This window comes from Maylandia zebra, linkage group LG18 (assembly GCF_041146795.1).
Source record: "Maylandia zebra isolate NMK-2024a linkage group LG18, Mzebra_GT3a, whole genome shotgun sequence".
Classification (NCBI taxonomy): Eukaryota; Metazoa; Chordata; class Actinopteri; order Cichliformes; family Cichlidae; genus Maylandia; species Maylandia zebra.
In genome coordinates this window covers 28161795-28181710 of record NC_135184.1, presented here as the reverse complement: position 1 = coordinate 28181710, position 19916 = coordinate 28161795, and the positions used below count along the sequence as shown (strand labels likewise).

General features: G+C 38.9%; 2 protein-coding genes and 1 long non-coding RNA gene across 3 annotated transcripts; all 3 read left to right on the top strand.

Moving 5' to 3' along the window:
* The first annotated feature begins 3018 nt into the window (after positions 1–3018).
* On the top strand, positions 3019–13861 carry oxsr1a (oxidative stress responsive kinase 1a). The gene is made up of 17 exons (XM_004565382.3): positions 3019–3243; positions 4135–4247; positions 5225–5333; positions 6188–6329; positions 7027–7082; positions 7185–7294; positions 7420–7521; positions 7716–7849; positions 7985–8033; positions 8138–8203; positions 8392–8514; positions 8993–9028; positions 9186–9335; positions 9737–9839; positions 9936–10004; positions 10647–10711; positions 10873–13861. Exons 1-17 carry the CDS (start codon positions 3174–3176, stop codon positions 10945–10947), a joined length of 1572 nt encoding a protein of 523 aa, XP_004565439.3. The 5' UTR covers positions 3019–3173; the 3' UTR covers positions 10948–13861.
* A 2846-nt stretch (positions 13862–16707) lies between these two features.
* slc22a13a (solute carrier family 22 member 13a) lies at positions 16708–18852 on the top strand. Its single transcript, XM_004565383.4, has 4 exons — positions 16708–17082; positions 17164–17267; positions 17420–17574; positions 18662–18852. The coding sequence occupies exons 1-4, from the start codon at positions 16708–16710 to the stop codon at positions 18850–18852; spliced, it is 825 nt and encodes a 274-aa protein (XP_004565440.3).
* A 72-nt stretch (positions 18853–18924) lies between these two features.
* On the top strand, positions 18925–19755 carry LOC143412382 (uncharacterized). Its single transcript, XR_013094156.1, has 3 exons — positions 18925–19034; positions 19356–19450; positions 19548–19755. It is a non-coding gene; the product is annotated as an uncharacterized LOC143412382 (long non-coding RNA).
* Positions 19756–19916: the final 161 nt, after the last annotated feature.

The window sequence follows — 19916 nt, the reverse complement described above, 5'->3', positions numbered from 1 at the left end:
ACACCTGTTCCTCTTTTGAAACTCCACCAAGGGGCTGAATAGCAAATTTGGCTAACTGCCACTACGCATAGCCTAGTTTTCTTTTCTTTCTTTTCCCTTTTTAAAAAAAAAAACAAAAAAAAAAAACTTTGAGCATATTCGTTGCACTGAATGGGGCAGATAAAGTTTTCGCCCTTTTCTGTTCATGCACAGCTTTCCTTTGGAGAGATAAAAGCCCTGCAATCACTGGTGTGCTGGGGCTCCTGTGGCTCTCAGCACTTCCCTTTCAGGCCTGGCTTAGACTCAACGCACTGTCAGCATTAGGATGAGTGAGCTTTCATGCACCATCACAAGGGGAGGGGATGACACCTCCAAAATCTACGCAGGGACCGGGGGTCGGGAAAACAGGCGGTGTGGGGAAAGGAGACAAGATTAAAAATAAAAATTAAATAAATAAATAACCGTGACTAGATTTGCAGAGGTCAAGATTTATGGTTACTAATGAACTCCACACTGCTATTACTGTAAAAGACAAGACAGTGAGTTCTTTAGCATTTACTTTAATATTTAACTTAAGTCATTGCATCAAAGGTGGGCGATAAAGTACCAAGTGTGAAACCAAGGAAAATGAAACTTTCCAAGAAAATCACTTTAACCAGATAATGAAAATCAACAAAAAAACAAACGAAGCAGATATCATGAGGCTTCTTTCAGTGGTACAAGCTGTCTCTGCTTAGTGTCTGTGCTTGCAAAACAAGCAGGAACAGGCCCAGCTGTTTCCTCACATACCATTGATACCATCCATAGTTTTGCTTTCCCCCAAAACACCCCCTGTGCAGTACGGGTGCTGCTTTACTCACAGACTGTGCAATGCCTGGTGTTACCAGAGGACATAGTCAGCAGCAGGAATCCAGACAGGAAACATTTTGTATGAAAGAAAGAATGACAGAACTACAGAAAGAGATGTTTGTCTGATGTTTTACCTGCAGTACATAGTTTAAAAGTCACCTTTATCTGTTTACAGTTCCACGGCACAGCACACAGTACACCTGGTTCTCATTATCGCTGCAGTGTTTCAACATATGAATGTTATAAACTGCTAAATACCTCAAACAGGTTGTCTTTTAAACCCAGTCTATGGTATTTTTGGGGTTCGGTATTGGCCATTAGATTATACAACTACATAAGAACTGTAATTAATTTAAAGTAGTTTACTTCAACTTTATTCCAAGAAGGTTTTAGACCAAAATTATACATTTTTTAATCAACATTTAACATGTAGGAGTTTACAAAGATAACCCATTGACGTCAACTGAACAACCCTGCTTTTTGCAAATCACCACCTGGCCACTCACTACGTCATTCTTTACTTGGCATTTACAAAAACATGACTGTGGAATGTCACTGACATCCAACGCGTGATAAAGTATCTAAAATGGCTGCATCCTTTGTTTAATCACTTTGACTTGAGCTTGGTTGAAAACATCACAAGGTCAAGGAAAGGTTTGAAGGGGAATTAATAAGGACTTAGGAAAGGAGACCTCTGTAAGAGAAAATCTGACTCTGAATGTCAAACAATCTTCCCTCATTTATAAAATTCTCTTCTTCTTTGGAAACCTTCAAATCAAATTTGAAGACCAACCTATTTTCAAAGGCCTTTGGATCTCTTTGAAACTGCATTTATTCGGTCTTAGTTATTTTGGTCTTTTATCTCATTTGATGATGTGTATATGTATACATGTATTCATGTCCTGTGTGTGTGTGTTTATGTTGTATATACATATATACTTGTATAGACATGTGTATAATTGTTTGCTTGTGTGCATACATATGGATGTTTTGTAATGGGTTTTTTTTTACCTCATTTATCTTAATTTTTCTTTTATTTGATTACATTGTGCCTCTGTAAACATGTTATACAAATAAAGCTGACTTAACTTGACTTGAATGTGTGCTTTGTTTAGACTACAATATCGAGACAATGGACTACAAAATGTGTGTCTTACTTCAACCCAGTGTGCTCTTACTGTGTTGTTCGATGCAGGTCAAATTAAAAACAAAGATGTAGCCAATAAAATGGAATAAATCCTATTAGTATTAATTTACTGCTAGAGAGATGAGCCAGATGAACTCATTGTCTCCTCTCTGTTTAGGATTTCTGTGAACTGAAGTTAAAAAAGGCATTATAATCCTAGGTTGGCAATACGCAAATAGATATTTGTAAAAAGATAATACAATAATAATCTGAATTTACATGGCTTATGTAAATGTTTTTTCCCTCTCCAGTTGTGTAATACTTTAACTGTGAGCTGTTATTGAAAATTCAAAATATAGCAGGTTATAGAAATGGAAACAGCACATACAGTAAACTGTCGTCATTAACAGAATGGTGTTTTTGTATAAATTATGAGATGGGATTATCTTCTCACCAAGGTTCAGTGGCATGCTAAATTCTTTTTAATTTACTTAAAGAAGATATGTAAAGTCGTTCCACAAGTAACAGCTTAAATTCATTTGAGTCATTTGTGATGTTATTGTGTTTTGGCGGGTTTATTTAATGGCTTTTTGCTGAGTCAGTTCAGCGTTTTAGGAAAAAACACGGTCAGTTTTTAGGAGTTATTAGCACAGTTTGGTGGAACAACTTGATAAAACTTTTTAAAGTAAAAAAACACTTTTTACTGCACTGTATTTCATTGAAGTAACATAAATTACTCAAGTAACCTAAAAAACAAAACAAAACACACCCTATGTTCTGCTATTTATCGCGACTTCATCGTGACAATGGGAGTGAGTCACATTCCCCTCATTAGCACCCCCTGCCGCCCATAACTGAAAACTATTCTGAATGTGCGGGTAAAATTGATTGAAAGAACTATAATATCCGTAAGCATACTAAACCCATTTTCACTTAAAATCTATTAAAGAAAACTATACATTTTGCCTTTGTTTAACTAAACGTCCTTAAAGTTTTATAGCTTGCCCCACTCAAGATGGCGCCTTCTTCGTCCCTCCTCTCTCTCCATACGTCACGCCATTCGTCAGTAGCGCGTAAAGTTGTGTTGACAGGAGCGGCAGCAGGAGTTGTCAGCGGAGCAGTAGCAAGCTTCATCGAATGGAGTAATCACAAAGCTAACATCAAACAGGCGTCTCTTTTTAAATTCAGAAGTGCTGTTTATACCATTTAGACCACGACCATGGCAGATGACCAGTCCTCTCAGCCCTGGTCCATCGACAAAGATGACTATGAACTCAATGAGGTGATAGGTGAGAAGCTTAGCTTGCTAATGTTAGCATTGTAGCCTTCCCTGGCTTACACTGTCGTCGGCTGTCAGCTGCTATTAGCCAAGTAGCATTGTATGTCTGCAGCTAGCAGAAGTACAATTAAGACCCATAGCTACACTGCAGTAACGCTAACAGCTCAGAAGTTTTTCCGTAGAAGGGCAAACCGATTAACTGTCTCTGCTAGCAGGAGACATAAAGTAAGGTTGTATTCCTGCTATCCGGCACGAAGCTAAACGGCTAGCTAAAGCAGTTTAGCTTTAAGTACGTCCAGATTCTTCCGTTGTTAGAATGGGTGGTGCTCTTTTGCCCAAGGTGTGATATGGCATGTAGTGAATCAGTCATACTTTACACAAGTTCAAATAACTGGAACATGACTTTGATCAGAAGAGTTAGAGAGTTAGGGTCATTTTCACAACGCTGTTGAGTTTGGCTTGATCCTGCTTCTTACAGTTAATGACTTTATTCAAGGATTTTATTGGCATGTATTCACATGAGGTGAAACTAAATTTGCACTCAGTTCCCGGTTAAGAACATGAATAAGAACACACAAAGATCAATATTTGCAAAAAAAACAAACAACCCAAACAAAAAACAAAGATAAAGAAACATATTTACAGTGTGAATTAAGTATAACTAAGAAAACGATTAAAAGTTTCCCAAAACGTGTGCACTGAATGTAGCTTTCTTATGTCCGTTACTTTTTTTTAAAGAGCAACAAGGACTACAGTCTACAGAGAGAGACTAGTCTCCAGTGTGAGAAACATGTCTTTACTCTGTACTTGTAAGACCCAGTACAGCGGTCATATGCTGACTGAGTATCAGAGACCGCTCCACAGTGGGATAGCTGGACTTTTTTTTTATTGGTCTCTTCAGGAAGTGGAGCCACTGCAGTTGTCCAGGCAGCTTACTGCAAGCCGAGAAAGGAGAAGGTGGCCATCAAACGAATCAACCTGGAAAAGTGTCAGACTAGCATGGATGAGCTTCTGGTAAGAAACTACAGCGGAAGGTGGTGCAGAAATTCATGTTTGTGTTTTGCTGAGAATGTTTTCCATACAATCCGCACAAGAGATTGATTAAGCAGTTATCTGAGAAAAAGTTGGAAAGATGTATATAATAACATTCCTTTGAGAGGAGGAATAATAGACAAAAATAATCAGTGAAAGTTAGCTTTAGTTTAATCCAGTGAATTCAATACGTCACAAGTCAATACCTCACTATTGCTATTGATTTATATTTACTGAATCAATAGCTGTAGTGCAAACTCCAGTAAAAGCTGTTAGTGCCATGTAACAGGTTTGCTTGTTGGATTAATCACTTACCTGAAAGTAAGAATTCATCCAGGATCTTAAATAGACTCTCAACATTTTATCAGCTGGATCTGTCACACATTATACATCTTAGGACCTTTGTCAACCACTTTAAAGTATTTTAGAGCATTTATTTTGTTTAACTTAAAGATCATAATCACGAGATGTTGGAGTAAAACACCAGAGATTACTTGGCTTTGCCGCAGTCTTTTCATTTTTATCCCCAGTTGATTATTTCTTCTTAAGGACCATCATAGCAGTGTATGCTGTCTGCTGTAAATATTTTATTTGATTTCACTATCTTCCTACTCAGTTCTTATATAATGTCAAGCTCCTGAATCCTCTTATGTCTAAATGCTGGGTTAAAAATGTCTTTGCTTGGTGGCTTTGTAATAATGTTGAAGCTGAAGTTTTCAGGTTTTGCTTTTTTTAATAGGGGAGATTTTGTCTTTGAGGAAGAGCACACATTAAGCTGTTGCATTTCGCTCTCACTTGAGCCAGCTCTTATTAAATATTCGAAAAGATCAAATCCTGTGACTGAGATCGAGTTTGTCTTTTTAAGTTTAACATAAAGATTCAGTTTGTGCTTGGCTTGATAGGCCACAGTTGATGCTTCCTGGGTGACCTTGTATCCAACATTTTTCTTCTGTGTGCAGAAAGAGATTCAAGCTATGAGCCAGTGCCACCATCCAAACATTGTGTCTTATTATACCTCCTTTGTGGTGAAGGATGAGCTGTGGCTGGTGATGAAGCTGCTCAGTGGTGGTAAGTGTTGTTACACTGATGAAACCTGTTCCTAATTTGACCTGCTCTTGGCTAACCTGTCTTCTTGTATTACTAATAAGCTCAAGTTGGAACTTGGAATGACTATTGAGATTAACTTCCCACAAAACCAGTTCTTGAGATTTATTTTATGGGCTTCTTTAATTTCACGATCATTTCTGTGAGAACACACTTATGTGATATATCCACTACTGATTTAACACTCTCTGTTTAAACCTTAATGTGTTCTGCATCTTTTCTGCAGGACACATGCTCCATCATTTAGCATAGAGAGGGAGATTGTAGCAATGTTATACCACACTGTGTTGATAGTAATGGTGAGTAAGTCTGTGTGCAGACCGGCTGTCGGTCTTATTTTGTTCATATTTTTGCTAAAATATGTGCTTCTGTGTGGAGTCTAAAACCAGCTTTAACCGACTGATTGATGGTTTACCCATCGAGGTTACGCCCTCTTTTGTACAAGTTCATAATTTCATATTGCACTATGTTGTCAGGGAATTTACTGTCTACAGTTTTTGCCACTGTTGTCTTTTGCATATGTAAATGTTTGCACATCTATTCCACCAAGTGGAAACAAATTTGCCACTACTTTATTCCACTGGTTGTTGTGCATGTTGCTGCTGTACTCTGCGGGGTTCTGGCAGGTTGTATTTTGTTTAGTTAACAGGGCACAGCTGCAGGGTTTGTTTACAGTATAAGCCTAGGTTGAATTCCACTTGATGTTCTTTTAACCAACTGCCATCTTGGAAACTCTCTCCATGTGCTGCGAGCACATCTTGTGACAAGCCTCTGCCTGTCTTTCCCTCTTCCTCACTCACTCACTCGCTCTTTCTCAGGCTCGGTGCTGGACATCATCAAGCACATCATCTCTCGCGGTGAGCATAAGACCGGTGTGTTGGATGAGGCCTGCATTGCCACCATTCTGAAAGAAGTCTTGGAGGGGCTCGAGTACCTCCACAAAAACGGGCAGATTCATCGGTAGGTTGTGCTGATTTATTGCGCAGCAGCTGAGTGATTACTGTACACAGTGTTTGCACTCTTTGTAGCTCACATGTCCCATCGTACACTGCCATCTCAACTCAGTCAGGCTCTGGGCCTTTCATCTCTGCATATGAGTGTGCGGTTTGAACTAGACCTCACTCCTTCAATATTTAATACAGTGAAGCTGCATAATTGAGGAGGTTTGTTTTACATAAAAGTTCCTCCCAGGAACACTGTGGACCACCAGTGAAAAGAAAGGCCTCTGTATCCTGGATGTGTGACAACTGTACTTGTTGTTAATTAACAGTCCCATTCACAAAAAAAATAATGTCAAAGGAGCATTTCCAGCAATCTATTATGTATTTAATTAGATAAATCTAATAATAATAATCATGAGAGATTAGATTTTCTGATATTTTAAGAGTGAATGATTATTCAGTCAGGCTGGGCTCAGGGTGACCCATTCAAGTTGTTTGCGCATATTTCCACTCGGTGTAAAGCATACAAACAGAAAACAGGTGGATTAAAATGAACCTGATCAAAGGTGAGGCTTTATCGTGTTTCTGTGGAATAGTAAAATATTTGGAGTGTTGTTCATTTCTGGAGCCGAGCCACATCTGTGTCGGGGCACAGCCACTCTTTGTGGGCTTCTAATTGTAGTCTGTGGTTTAATCCTCCTTTGCTTCATGCACAGTGATCTAAAGGCTGGAAATATTCTTCTCGGGGATGATGGCTCTGTGCAGATAGCTGGTAAAGTGTTTCTGCTTTGTCTGCATTTACTGTGGTTTGTGGCATTTGAGGCAGTTTTTCATCATCTCCTATTTGTTGTGTTTCATGCACTCAAAACACCAGACTTTGGTGTGAGTGCCTTTCTAGCAACAGGTGGAGACATGACGAGGAACAAGGTTCGGAAGACGTTTGTGGGGACGCCGTGCTGGATGGCCCCAGAAGTCATGGAGCAGGTATAAGCCTCGCTTGCTTTATCCCTCTTCTTTCCCTCTCTCCAGTTTCTCTGCAGTGCTACAAGCTTGGATATAAAAGGACAACTCGAGCGCTTTGTTCACTCGGCTCTGTTTTCAATCTGCAGGTCCGTGGCTATGACTTCAAAGCTGACATCTGGAGTTTTGGGATAACTGCTATTGAACTGGCCACTGGGGCAGCACCATATCACAAATACCCACCAATGAAGGTAAATATGTGCAGAGTTTACAGTGATCCAAACAGCTTCTTTGTTCCACGGTAAAAAGCTCAAAGCTCAGACCATTTATAGTGTGGAGAGGTTTGATTCTGTGTAAACTGCAGGACATTTAACATCACCATTGTAAGGATATCTTCACTTTTTAGTCTGTTCACCAGCTCAGGCTGATCTCTGCCTGTCTGTAGGTGTTGATGCTGACCTTGCAAAACGACCCTCCCTGCCTGGAGACGGGTATTACAGATAAGGAAATGGTGAAGAAGTACGGAAAATCGTTCAGGAAGATGCTGTGTCTGTGTTTACAGAAAGATCCTGAAAAAAGGTTACTCTGCAAAACCTTTTTCTTTCTTTTTTTGAGCAAACTTCCAGACCCAATTTGTGCTAATTTTTCTGCTTATTAGATTCCCCTGTTGCTGAACAAATATAATGAAAAGCCTCGTGTTTCTTTCCTATTTAGGCCAACTGCTGCCGAGTTGCTGAAGCACAAATTCTTCACGAAAGCCAAGGTGAGCCATGCATCACGGATATAAAAATAAGCTGAAAATATTGCTGTAGGTTTCAAAGAGAGTATTTATAGATCCTGTAAGAAATGCTTGCCTTTGTGTTCCAGAACAATGAGTTCCTACATGAGAAGCTCCTGTATAAGGGTCCAACAATAACAGAGCGATCTAAAAAGGTACATAATTTACTCATGCACTGAATCCACGCTCACCAGTATTTCTGTGCATTGCTCTTATCAAGACAAGGTGTGCTGTCTCGTCCAGGGCGTGTCCCAGTTTTCCTAACGCTCTGCCTAATGATTGCTGGGAAATTCCTAGAGAGGACGAATGAGTCACTGTTGCTTCTCTTCACTGCGCCGTGTAGGTGCGTCGTGTGCCTGGCTCAAGCGGCCGTCTCCACAAAACGGAGGATGGTGGCTGGGAGTGGAGCGATGACGAGCTGGATGAGGAGAGCGAGGAGGGCAAAGCTGCTGTAGCAGCTCTGCGGGTAAGGCCCTGCATGCCTGCGCCATCTGATAGTCCAGGTTATTTTATACGGCTGCTATTTCTCAGTGCACAGCGTCCTTTGGCCAGCAGATGGTGCTGCTTTACTGTTAGTTTGAGCATATGTTTAGCCAAGCAGGAATGCAGTACTAGTGAGCTCCTCTGCTTACTTAATTCATGTTGAGATTAGAGCTCAGAAACTCCAGATTTCAGAACTTTATTCGACCTAAGAATAGCGGGGGTTTCAGCAAGTAAAGATGCAATTATTGTGTAGAACTGTAGTTTGTGTTGTTTTGTTTTTTAAATCTAATTACTGATTCTGATTTTTACCCCCAAAATGACAAATTAAAAAAAATAAAAATAAAAGGAGCTGGAATTATAATTGGCATATCACAATTCATGCTAAATGGCATGTGTCCATGGGGCATTTTTGGAGAATTGCATGTGTTTAATCCTGATAATCTGTCATGTCCATTCTGCAGTCACCAAGAGTAAAGGACGGGCCCCAGAATATGGAGGTAAGTCCTCTTGTAGTGGACATGACCTGCAAATCTTGATTTATTGTAACGGTTTTATAGAGCAATCTGCATGACTGTCTTATGCCCCCCCCCCATCATTTGATTTGCATTTATGTAAAATTGACTACTGATTAATTTTGAAATTGGTATCTTGTAGCTTTTCCCACCAGCAGATGGCTCCAGTGCACATCTGCAGCCACCTGGCGTGGCACATGAGAGATCTGCGAATGCAGGTCCAACAGGAGAACACGTGGCACCACAGGCTCCCGCTCAGACAGCGAGCCCTTCACACGGGCCTGCTGTTCAGGTAACAGTTACCTAAAAAGTTACAAACAGAGCGTATTTGTAGGGAAGGCATCCACAACAATACTCGTTCATGAAGTAATTACACTTAAATTCTCAAGAATAAGTTCCCTGTTAGAAGCATAGGTTGTTTTGTTTCCCCCAACTCACCCCTGCTGTTTTTGATATTTTCACTGGTATCTTGTTTTGTGACCGTAAATCCCATTTTGTTTGGCATTACATGTGTTTTAAAGATGCGTGGTGGAGTTTTCTCCAGACCAAATGCATTTTAAGCACAGTTGTGGATGGGAATTGTAGTCACCCTGCTCTGCGAGCGATGTGGACACCCAAGCTTGTGAATGCGATAACTCGAGAACAAAGACACGTGTTCCCAAACGTAAGTCCTTTACTATTTTCCTTCGATAGGATCCAGCTGCCTCATCCAGCGTTCCCATCAGTCTCGTCCTGAGATTGAGGAATTCCAAGAAGGAGCTCAATGACATCAGATTTGAGTTCATGCCTGGCAGAGGTAGAAATATTCCCAAAGCTCTTTCTTCTCTCTCACGCTCTTCCACTCCAGTCTCTTAACTCTGTTTGTGGTTTATCTTTTCACTCGTGTCCTCAGACTCTGCTGATGGAGTTTCTCAGGAGTTGGTCTCAGCTGGTCTGGTTGATGGAAGGGACTTAGTCATCGGTGAGTCCGACAGAGCCCTACATGTTGTGATATTATTGCTAAGATAATATGTCAATATTAATGATTGTTTTGCATTCAATTCTTTCTTTAAACATGGTATCAAGTCTTGCAATTAACTGAAAGCGTTTTAATGCTCATCAGTAAAGCTTGTTGCAGCCTCAGTGTTCAGAGTTCGCTTAGGTGTTGGGCATCACAGCAGCTGGATGCAAAGTTCACAGTGCAGAATGCAAATCTGTTGAGTTTTTTCATATTGTTCCAGATCGGTTGCTCGCATCCTTTTGGGTCTTTTCAATAAAATCAGCATTTAGGAAACAATCTAACTACTTCTATTAATCACAAATGCTGTTAACATTTGTAGGGTGTCTCGTCATCGTTGTCATCTTCTCACAACTTCATAGGCTTCTATTACACATCCAAATTAAATTGTGAAAGCTGGTTCCGGCGACCCACGTGTGTTTCCTTCGATGCAGCAGAATGATCTGTATGATGTCTTTGCTGTTCCTTTGCACACGTGGGTAAAGGACATTAGCCACATCCTCAAGGAAAATTTGAGCTGAGCAATAAATCAGAATTGAGCACTGAGGTCTGCAGTGAATGTAGCCTTAGTCTGCTCACAGCTTTCTAACTTTCCTGTCTTTACAGTTGCTGCCAATTTGCAAAAGATTGTTGACGATCCACACAGTAACAAAAATGTGACCTTTAAACTGGTGAGCACACAAACCGAGTTATTTATGAAGTAATGCTGTGACTTTCTGGTACAGATATGTCGCATATTCATTGATTAACACAGTTTGTGTGTATGGGTCAGTATTTCTTCTCAGATATTTAGTAACAACAGTTAGTTTTGTTTTGTTTTTTCTTTTTCCAGGCGTCTGGAGTGGAAGAGTCTGAAATTCCCGATGATATTAAACTCATTGGATTTGCGCAGCTCAGTATCAGTTAAGTCCAACCAGAGCCAGATACAAAGGACAGAAATAAATGGTATGGCACAGCTGCATTGTAGTCAATTCCAAAAACCACTTCTGCCAAAGGGAGGAGGAGGAAATGATGAAGAGAAGGAGGCATAAGCCTGGTAGGAGTGTAACACTACTGCAGCATGCACGAGGACCACATTGAGGGGGTTCAGTTCATCACAGGAGTCACTCTTGAAAAGTTTACAGTGCGCTTATACGAGGGGGAAGAGATGCAATCAGATATCAGTTCCTATTTTCTTCCGGTTTCCATTCTTTGTCTTCATACACAAGCACAATCCAAGCCGTCTCCTGCCAGTACTGGAAACGATTGCCTTTTATTGTTTTATAAAAAAAAAAAAGCAAACATTTAACTGTGCCACAAAACTCTGAAGTGTCGGGCCACCTTTGTGTGGCACTTTATGATACATTGAAATTAAAAAGCAAGTTCAGCCTTAGTTACTTTAGACCTTACCAGTGTAACTGGTGGTAGTTTGTGTACTCTGTGTATTTCACATGTACGCCTAAGAAAATCCCCGTAATATCGATACAGATATGTCGTAGCATAGGTTTTTTGTTTTTGTTTTTTATGAAAGTCCATAAATTCCGATGAACTTTTACCTATTATGTCAAAAAGGATCCAGCCCGAGGCAGTGTGATCAGCTCTCTCCTCCGCAGCATCTGTGGTGGTTTTGTCAAAACATAACCAAGGATTTTAAGCTCTAACTGCACTGCTTAAATCAACTGTAGCCCCTCTGTCCCACAGTGCCACACTCGGTCAGTTGGCATTTATCCCAAGGTATTAAAGACACATTATTTTCACAGGTTGAGGGAATGCCTGATATTCTTGTACTATGCAATAGCTGTTTTCTTTTCACGGTATGTGGTCACTGGTTACTAATCATTTCCTTTGTGTTGGATACATTTTCTTTCTTTTTTCGTACCTCATAAGGAGTTCATAACGAGTCAACCAGCCAAACTGACATCGCTAAGAGCCCATTGTAAGATTTAACTTTCATATCCACAAACACGGGTAATGACTGCTTCTCTTTTTCTTTTTTCTTTTTTATTCCCCTTTAAGTTGTCATCGAATCTCGCAATAGCTGATTTAACAGTTCTTACAATTCCCAGATGCTGGTTTTGAGTGCTGATGAACTTCTGTAAAGGTGCGCATACTCATATGAAGCTTAGAAGGGGAAGACAGCTAGCCATGCAGATAGCTATTGGCTTATTTGCCTCCACCCCAGTACAATGGAGATGAATGGGATTCTGCTTTCAAGCACTGATTGATGGCATTGCTGCTTCATCAGTGGCTGGCATGAAATTTACTACATGTATATACTTATATATTCTGTGCACACTGGTGGTCCTCAAAGTTTTTATTTTCTTGGTCAAATGTTTTGGCATCGCCTCGATTGGCACGAGAGTTTACAAAGCAGCTGCTCGGCATTCTTGTTTTGTTTAAATGATCTCAGACCACTATACATTGGATTGTCACTAAATTTGGCACAGGTATTAAGGACTCCTTGTCCGCTTTGCTCCCGGTCTTTTCCTCTTTTTTCACTATCTGGTCCAAATTTCAGTTTGTCTGGTACTTAATGTTTTAACACGAACACTCATCACAAACACACTGAGAAGGTGAGCATGGTCGATACACTTGTTAAAAACATGTTAGAATGTGCGGTGAAGGTGTCACCATAATACTGGTAATGACTATGTTTAAAATGTTTTAAAAATACACACTTGTGATGTAAATAATTGCAGCTTTGCTCAGTTATTTTGCAGATTCTTTCTACTTCCCTACACTCGTATTTTGAGTCTTACTCATTTGCCAAAACACAATAAATCAATGACAGCATTATCTTGGTTTGTTTTTGTTTTGTTTTTTTCCCCCCACAAATTTCTTTAAAGCTAGCAACCTTTTAAAAATCATTGGAAGCTTTTGTTGTCACTGGGCAAGTTGTTTCAGTACTGTAGTGTCTTTGCTTTATGAACACCAAGTCACTCATCACTCCCAGTGTAGCTCTGTGGTGGTTTTGGACCATGTGCAGAGGGCTGTGACACAGCTCTTAGTTCAAGGACTGATGTAAATGGTGTATGTTAACATGTTGTAACTGTACATATGATGGCAACTCCACGCACTGTCGCACAGACATGAGGTTTGTATGTAATGATGTCGTTGCATTGACTGTTGAAGTGTACATGTCAGATTAAAGGAACATATTACTTGTAAATATTGATTAAAGGCAAACAGATTGAGACTCATGTTCAGCACGCAGAATTCAGTTTGTTTTGTAGTGTTTTCCACTGTTGGCCTTTGCCTGAGCATCACTAATCATGTGTGGATTATTCAGTTGGTTCATATGTTAACATGCACATTTTTTTTTTTTTTTTTTTTTTTAATTACATTGGGCTTGAAGTCACACTCTGCGTTGATGTCATGATATGTAGTGTTTCCTCATGGAAGCCAGTTACAGGCTGATTTATAGATAATTTTAACTAGACGATGAACGGCACAGGTTACCCTACCCTCTGTGTGTATGTGTGATTTGGTCATTAAATGGTTGCTTATCAAAGACTTTCTAAACATCTTCCTTATCGTTTACTTTTAAAAAGTCATTCTGCCTCTTATGAGGGCACTCAGTGATTAGTATTATTTTTAATCAATTGATTGGCATGTATGTATGAACTTTGTTTTACAGATCAGTACCTATATTTAAAAAAAAAAAAAAAACGCTTAATCATAAAATGTGTATATCCACCCATGCTTAGTTTGAAGAGTATTTGTGATGAGATGCAATGGTGATTTACCAGTTTGATACATTGTCAGTAAATTTCAGCACATGCAAGCTGATTGTTTTTTGTTTTTATTTTATTTTAGTTGTTGAATAAAGTTACATGATGGTATTCAATGAGTGTTGATGCTTTTATTTAAAGTGTCCTGTCTTTTAGTAGCACTGGGTTTTCATACACTCACACCCACCAAAGTAGAACTGTTAATGAGTGGGGGGAGGGGATGAGTTCCTACACACAGAAACTTAGACATTGCCATGTTATACTATGTTTCATATAATGTAATGACTGAAACAACACTAATGGAAATGATTAAATAAACAGATAAACACATGAACAAGAGCCTATAGAGATTTATAGAGCATGTCTTGGAAAAGCAAAATGAGATTGGCACAATCGTGCCATCAGACACCTAATTCTGATTGGAAAAGCTCCCAGCACTTTTTATTTTATTTTATTTTTTTTTTTTTCAAGTAAAACAAAATTTTCTTCCTTTCCAGCTTTTTTCTTTTCTTTTCTTCAATTTTTTAAATGTGAAAGCTGGTCTCTTTCAAACGCTTACTCTTTTTGGTTACATGAAGTTTTGTATTGTAGTTTTCATTTTATCCAGTCAGATCCAGAGACACTGCAGCACAGACTGGATCCTGAGTGCGGGTCGTAACCTGACAGAGGAGCAGCTCGATGTGAGGGTGGGACCTTCAGCAGGTGTTCTATCGTTTTCATATTTTATTATCTCTTTGGTGCATTTCCTTCATGCAGCAGCTTGTCACAGTTCAAAACCTTTAGACACGATAAATAGAAATGAAACAAAAATATTAAACACTGCTAAATTAAAAAAAAAAATCTGTATAAAGTAATTATTAGGTGATCCACATTCATATAAAAAATTAATAACAAAACAATGAATTTAGTGTGTTTTTTGTGATTCCCATGTTTTAATCATATAAAGAGACCATTAGTGATAATAATGATAATTATTATTATTATTATCATTACATATTTACATATCATTACATAAACAAAAAAAACCCAAACTCGTTAAAAAGCTGTTTTGTTGTTGTTTTTGTTTTTAGGTGTTTTTGTCGTTTCTAACTTGGAACTAGAAAAATTTGAACACTTAAGAGTTTCATAAATGATTCTTTGAGTAATTGTTTCCTGACTGCAGGTGTTTCTAGAAACTGGTCTCATGAAGAAACGAATAAAAATCATACATTACCCAGAGAAACTACAATCAGTACCAGTGTGCTGCTGTCCTGAGGTAGCAGCCATTTCCTAATAGTAAAAAATGAGTGTTGGTAGATAAGTGGCTCAGAGGGATGCCAGTCAAAGACAGATAAATGTGTTCAGTTATCCCAACTTTTCTTTATCCGTTAATTTCTTTATGCAAAAGTGTGATACCCAAAGCAAGTGTAGAACAAATGTTCCTTTAAAATCATCAACAATGTCTGCATTTAATGCGTTTTCCTACTGAAAATATTTTGTTTTAGAAATGTGAGTTGTTACCTCCAGGAGCCCTTTGACAGCTTCTTATCAGGTGGTAAACAAGCCAATAATACTTTAAATGGGCTGTCACTGCTATATTTACCATGGAAGTTACACATTTACATGTGGACTGATGTAGTCTGCTGAGTTTTATATTCAGCAGTTATCTCTGTGTTTTAAATGTGCAGTTAGATGCATATTTTTTTTTCCTGTGGAAGGGCTAGCTAACAGCCAGTGTTATCCTTTCTATAAAGGAAGTGTGTCCTAGATTCTTCCCAGGGTTTGGAACAGTGGCTGAAGTTTGATTTATTTGAACTGATCCATCTGTGTGTTCCTCAAACAGCACTTCAAAGGAAGTGTGATCTGGTGTATAGATTAGTGCCGCTAAATATGTTTGCATTTAATTGCCAACCTTGAGCCTCCTTTTTGTACATGTCATAACTTTTTTAATAGTTTTAGATTTAAAAAGATTGATTTTTTACAGGTTCACATAAAAATGGCAGGTTTTTGATTTACCGTGCGTATATGTATCCTTCAATAAAAGCCAGACAGTCACATATATATACTGTAGTCATGCATGCATTGATCTGTTATCTATATAACTGGTCTTTTATCTTTTACATCTATGTTGTGTGCCTTGGTATACCTTGACCCATGTTTAGACTGGATCTGTTTCTGTATCTTTAGCTTCTTCTGTTGTTTTCTACATCAAATTAAAAGGAAGGACAGTCAAAAGAGATGGAGATGAGACTGAATAAGACAAAAAATGCATTTTAAAAAGAAGAAAGGGAAGCAAACTTTTATTGCTCAATGATCTTTTGAATGTTTCTGCAGACCACGGCATGATAAGACCATTTTATTATCGAGTGTACAATAACTTTTACAGCATCTCCACCTTACATAACACATCTGCTTGTTTTGTTATGTAAGAGCACTGGGTCAGGTTTTATAAGAAGGAATATTATAAAACTTAGCGGATGATCTATTAAGCTATCTGCAAGGTGTCTTACTGTAAGTTATATACTGCACTGTCACTTATGTTTCTAACTCGCAGGGTCTTTCCCTACAACATACAGCACCTTGAAGCGACTATTGTTGTAAATTGTAAATCTATATAAATAAATTTGAATGGAATTGAATTGGATTGTTGGAAATAGCAAATTAAACTGAATTAAGGCGTTGGGATTGGGTCTGTTATTGAAATTTGCCACATTGCCAAAGCTCTTGTAATTGCTGAAGGTTTTTGGTGACCACACTCAGAGGAAACTAATTAAACAAAGTGAAATGAACAAAAGGCTCATGTCAGGTTAAACTATCATCTCCATCAGTGAGAGGAGTTTTCTCTATAAAATGAAATGTCTGCTGAAATGCTGTCTCATCCTTCCTGAAATACATGATCTGGGGTTTAAACATTAATAGGCACTGTTTAAAGGTCGTCGTCGGCCAGCATCTCTAAAGTGAAAGAAGGCGCCCTGAAAATGGCTGATTTCGGGGAGATTCTGCGGAGTATGGGGGAGTTTGGGTTATTTCAGAAGATCACCCTTTTTGCTCTCAGCTTCCCTAATGTTATTCTACCTTTCCACTTTGCCAGTGTACTTTTTATCCAGTCAGATCCAGACAGACGCTGCAACACAGACTGGATACTCAATGCTGCTCCTAACCTGACCACAGAGGAGCAGCTTAACCTGACCGTGCCTCGGGAAGACGATGGGACCTTCAGCAGATGTCGGATGTTCGTCCCAGTGGACTGGGACATCGGTGCCATCAGGGAGTACGGGCTCAATGAGACTACAAGGTGCCAGAGTGGATGGGTGTATGGGAACATGCTGTATGAAGCCACCATAGTCACTGATGTAGGTCTTGGTCTTTTATAATGTAAATAATGTGAACTTTTATGAATGAATGTCAGTAATATGGGTTATTTTTCTCCCCAGTTTGATCTAGTCTGTGACCGGGCTAGTTTGTTGGAGACAGCACAAACTGTCCTAATGGCTGGCATCCTTGTTGGCTGTCTCTTATTTGGACCTTTTGCAGAGTCGTAAGTAAATACTTGTAGTGTTAACGTTTGGATTTTTTTTTTTTTTTTTTTGGTGCATTTGTGATATTTTTGTCACTTAATGTGAAACATCAACTAAATATTTAATTTGTCCAGAGGAGACAAAGTGACTTAAGGGATCTTATCTGTTGCAGGTTTGGTCGAAAAAGAGCATGTCAAATCCCAGCTGTTGTAATGGTGATATTTACTGTCACAACTGGATTATCGCCTAACTTCTACTTTTATCTGGCATCCCAGTTCATGGCGGGAGTTTGCTATGGGGGATATCGACTTAATGGCGTTATCCTGGGTAAAGTATTATCCCTTTCTTATCGTACTTTGTGTCAAACAGGTATATAAGTCTGATTTATATTGAAACTCACTGACTTATATCTTAGCTGTTGTTTGATAGCAATACATGTTTAAGTAAAAAAAATATTTATAATGCTTATATTCAGTATGAAAAGGTTATGTCATAGCAGGTAGTTGAGAAGCTCCCTGGTTGCAAAGCACCAGGTTTGGAAGCAATTTGAGTAAGTAATTGTCTTAAATATGTCTGAATTAAACATTGTTATCAGTGCATGTTGCTCAAGCCTGTAGTGCTCGCTGGGTGAAACTCCTGCAGCAACACACAGACCTGATAACAGATAAAAAACATTTTTCCTCACTAAAAATTGAAAAATTGCTGACTTCTGATTAATTTTGGGGAGGTCTTCATTGTTACTGCGCACGGTGAAAGTTGACCTTGAAAAAAAAAAAAAAAAACCATATTGAGTAATAGATCATATGAAAGGGCATAGAGAGAGTTGAAAAATCTCAAGTTTTTACAGCCTGTAGAAACCATATGTTTCAGTCAGTTCTTCTCCATCAGTACTGATAAAGATAATAAAATACACCATTTTAGTATGTAATGCTTCAAGGTCATAGGTCAAAGGTCAGGGTCATACAAATTAGGAAAAAGCTTCAGCTTCCATTTGATCATCTCCAAACTTTCAAGTAATATATTAGTCATTGGGGGACATAAGTGCAGTCAACATTTCTCTTGTGCAATAATTGAATGGTTAATTGATAAATGAATTGTTTAAAAAAATGTATCACTGACTTTATATTTATTAATTTATTATACTTCCCTCTTTTTAAACTGTACTGATGTTTTTTATATTTTTATTTTTTATATGTTTCTTATATGGTCCCTTTTTATCGGTTTAAAAGTTGTTTTCTGACTTGAGCTCTATAGTACTGGTAATAATTTGTTATTCATTCTTTTTTCAATTAATGATTTTTTAAAACATTATTTGACAGCATTTTACCTTTTGTCTGCATTCAGGGCTCTGTAATTCCTGTCAACATTGTCTTTTGACCTTTTTTTTAAAAAATTAAATAAAAAAATGTTATAGCCACTGAATGGATCGGGGTGTCCAATCGTTCATGGGGGGCATGTGTGACTCAGCTATGTGGTGCAGTTGGACAGTGCCTCCTCGCTGGAATGATCTACTTTGTACGAAACTGGAGACTGGCTCAGCTGATCACGGCAGCTCCACTTGCATTGGTTGCTATTTATATATGGTGTGCATTAACTCTCTCATGATGCCATCCCTTATGACTGGTACATTTGAATTTATTAAGTGCCACTGGCCTGTTTTGGACAGGTTTATCCCGGAGTCAGCCAGGTGGTTGCTGGGCACTGGAAGGACAACGGAGGCTAAACAGCTAATCAAAAAAGCTGCAGCCATCAACAAGCGCACGGTTCCAAACTATCTGCTGGACCAGGTACCCTTCACAACATTCACTTCCCTTTGTATCGAGGCTTGAAAGGAATATTACATGCAGCAATAATAAAAGCTGCTATGTAATAAAATATTAGCAGTATAATGAGCAAATGATGGGTAATGATGGACTCTAATAAAGTAAGCCTACTAGAACCACAAGGACACTGTGTCAACTTCTGAGGCCAAAGTTGCATTAGAAGGATAATAATTTAATGGACTGTGATGCAGTAAGTCAGACTTACATTTGTAAGGCTGTAGGATTAAATGATTGCTAACATGAGCAATGTTAGCATGATGTTGTGCTCACCCCTGTGCATTACAGATTATTGTGAAAGACCCTGAGAAAAAGGGAGGCATAAAAACTCTTATCCAATCAGCTGTGCTTAGGAAATATTTCTTTACCATAACATTGGCATGGTAAGTTATATTTTACACCTATCTGCTCTACCGAGCCTTTAATCGTCAGATCAAGTTGTGCAACTTGTATTTGAAATCCATCTCTGTCTTTCCCCAGGTTCTCGCTGAATGTTGCCTACTTCTGCCTTTCATTCAGTGTGGGAAAACTTGGCTTGAACATCTTCGTGACTCAGGCAGTATTTGGCCTGTCTGAAATACCAGCTCATATTCTGAGCATCTGGCTGCTGGAAGCAGTGGGAAGAAAACCATCTCTCATGGCAACACTTCTAATTGGAGGATTGTTGTGTCTCTTAATGCTAGCGGTTCCTCAAGGTAGAGCTCCTCAGATGTATTCACTCAGGACTGTTGTTTTGTTGGTTTGTTTGGTCTGTCCTGACTCTGCTCAGATCAGCTGGTTGTTGTGTTAGCTGCTTACAAAGCACCTGTGTTGCCAAAAAGGAAGTTGCAGGTTGCTCTCTGGTGGACA

What these genes read in the sequence shown, in the direction of transcription:
- oxsr1a (XM_004565382.3), top strand. Translation starts at nt 3,174, where the DNA reads ATGGCAGATGACCAGTCCTCTCAGCCCTGGTCCATCGACAAAGATGAC. An exon ending in AATTCTTCACGAAAGCCAAG is followed by an intron (nt 8,034 to 8,137) that starts GTGAGCCATGCA and finishes TTTGTGTTCCAG; the next exon opens with AACAATGAGTTCCTACATGA. An exon ending in ACGGGCCCCAGAATATGGAG is followed by an intron (nt 9,029 to 9,185) that starts GTAAGTCCTCTT and finishes GGTATCTTGTAG; the next exon opens with CTTTTCCCACCAGCAGATGG.
- slc22a13a (XM_004565383.4), top strand. Translation starts at nt 16,708, where the DNA reads ATGGCTGATTTCGGGGAGATTCTGCGGAGTATGGGGGAGTTTGGGTTA. An exon ending in TTTGGACCTTTTGCAGAGTC is followed by an intron (nt 17,268 to 17,419) that starts GTAAGTAAATAC and finishes TATCTGTTGCAG; the next exon opens with GTTTGGTCGAAAAAGAGCAT. An exon ending in ACTTAATGGCGTTATCCTGG is followed by an intron (nt 17,575 to 18,661) that starts GTAAAGTATTAT and finishes AAAATGTTATAG; the next exon opens with CCACTGAATGGATCGGGGTG.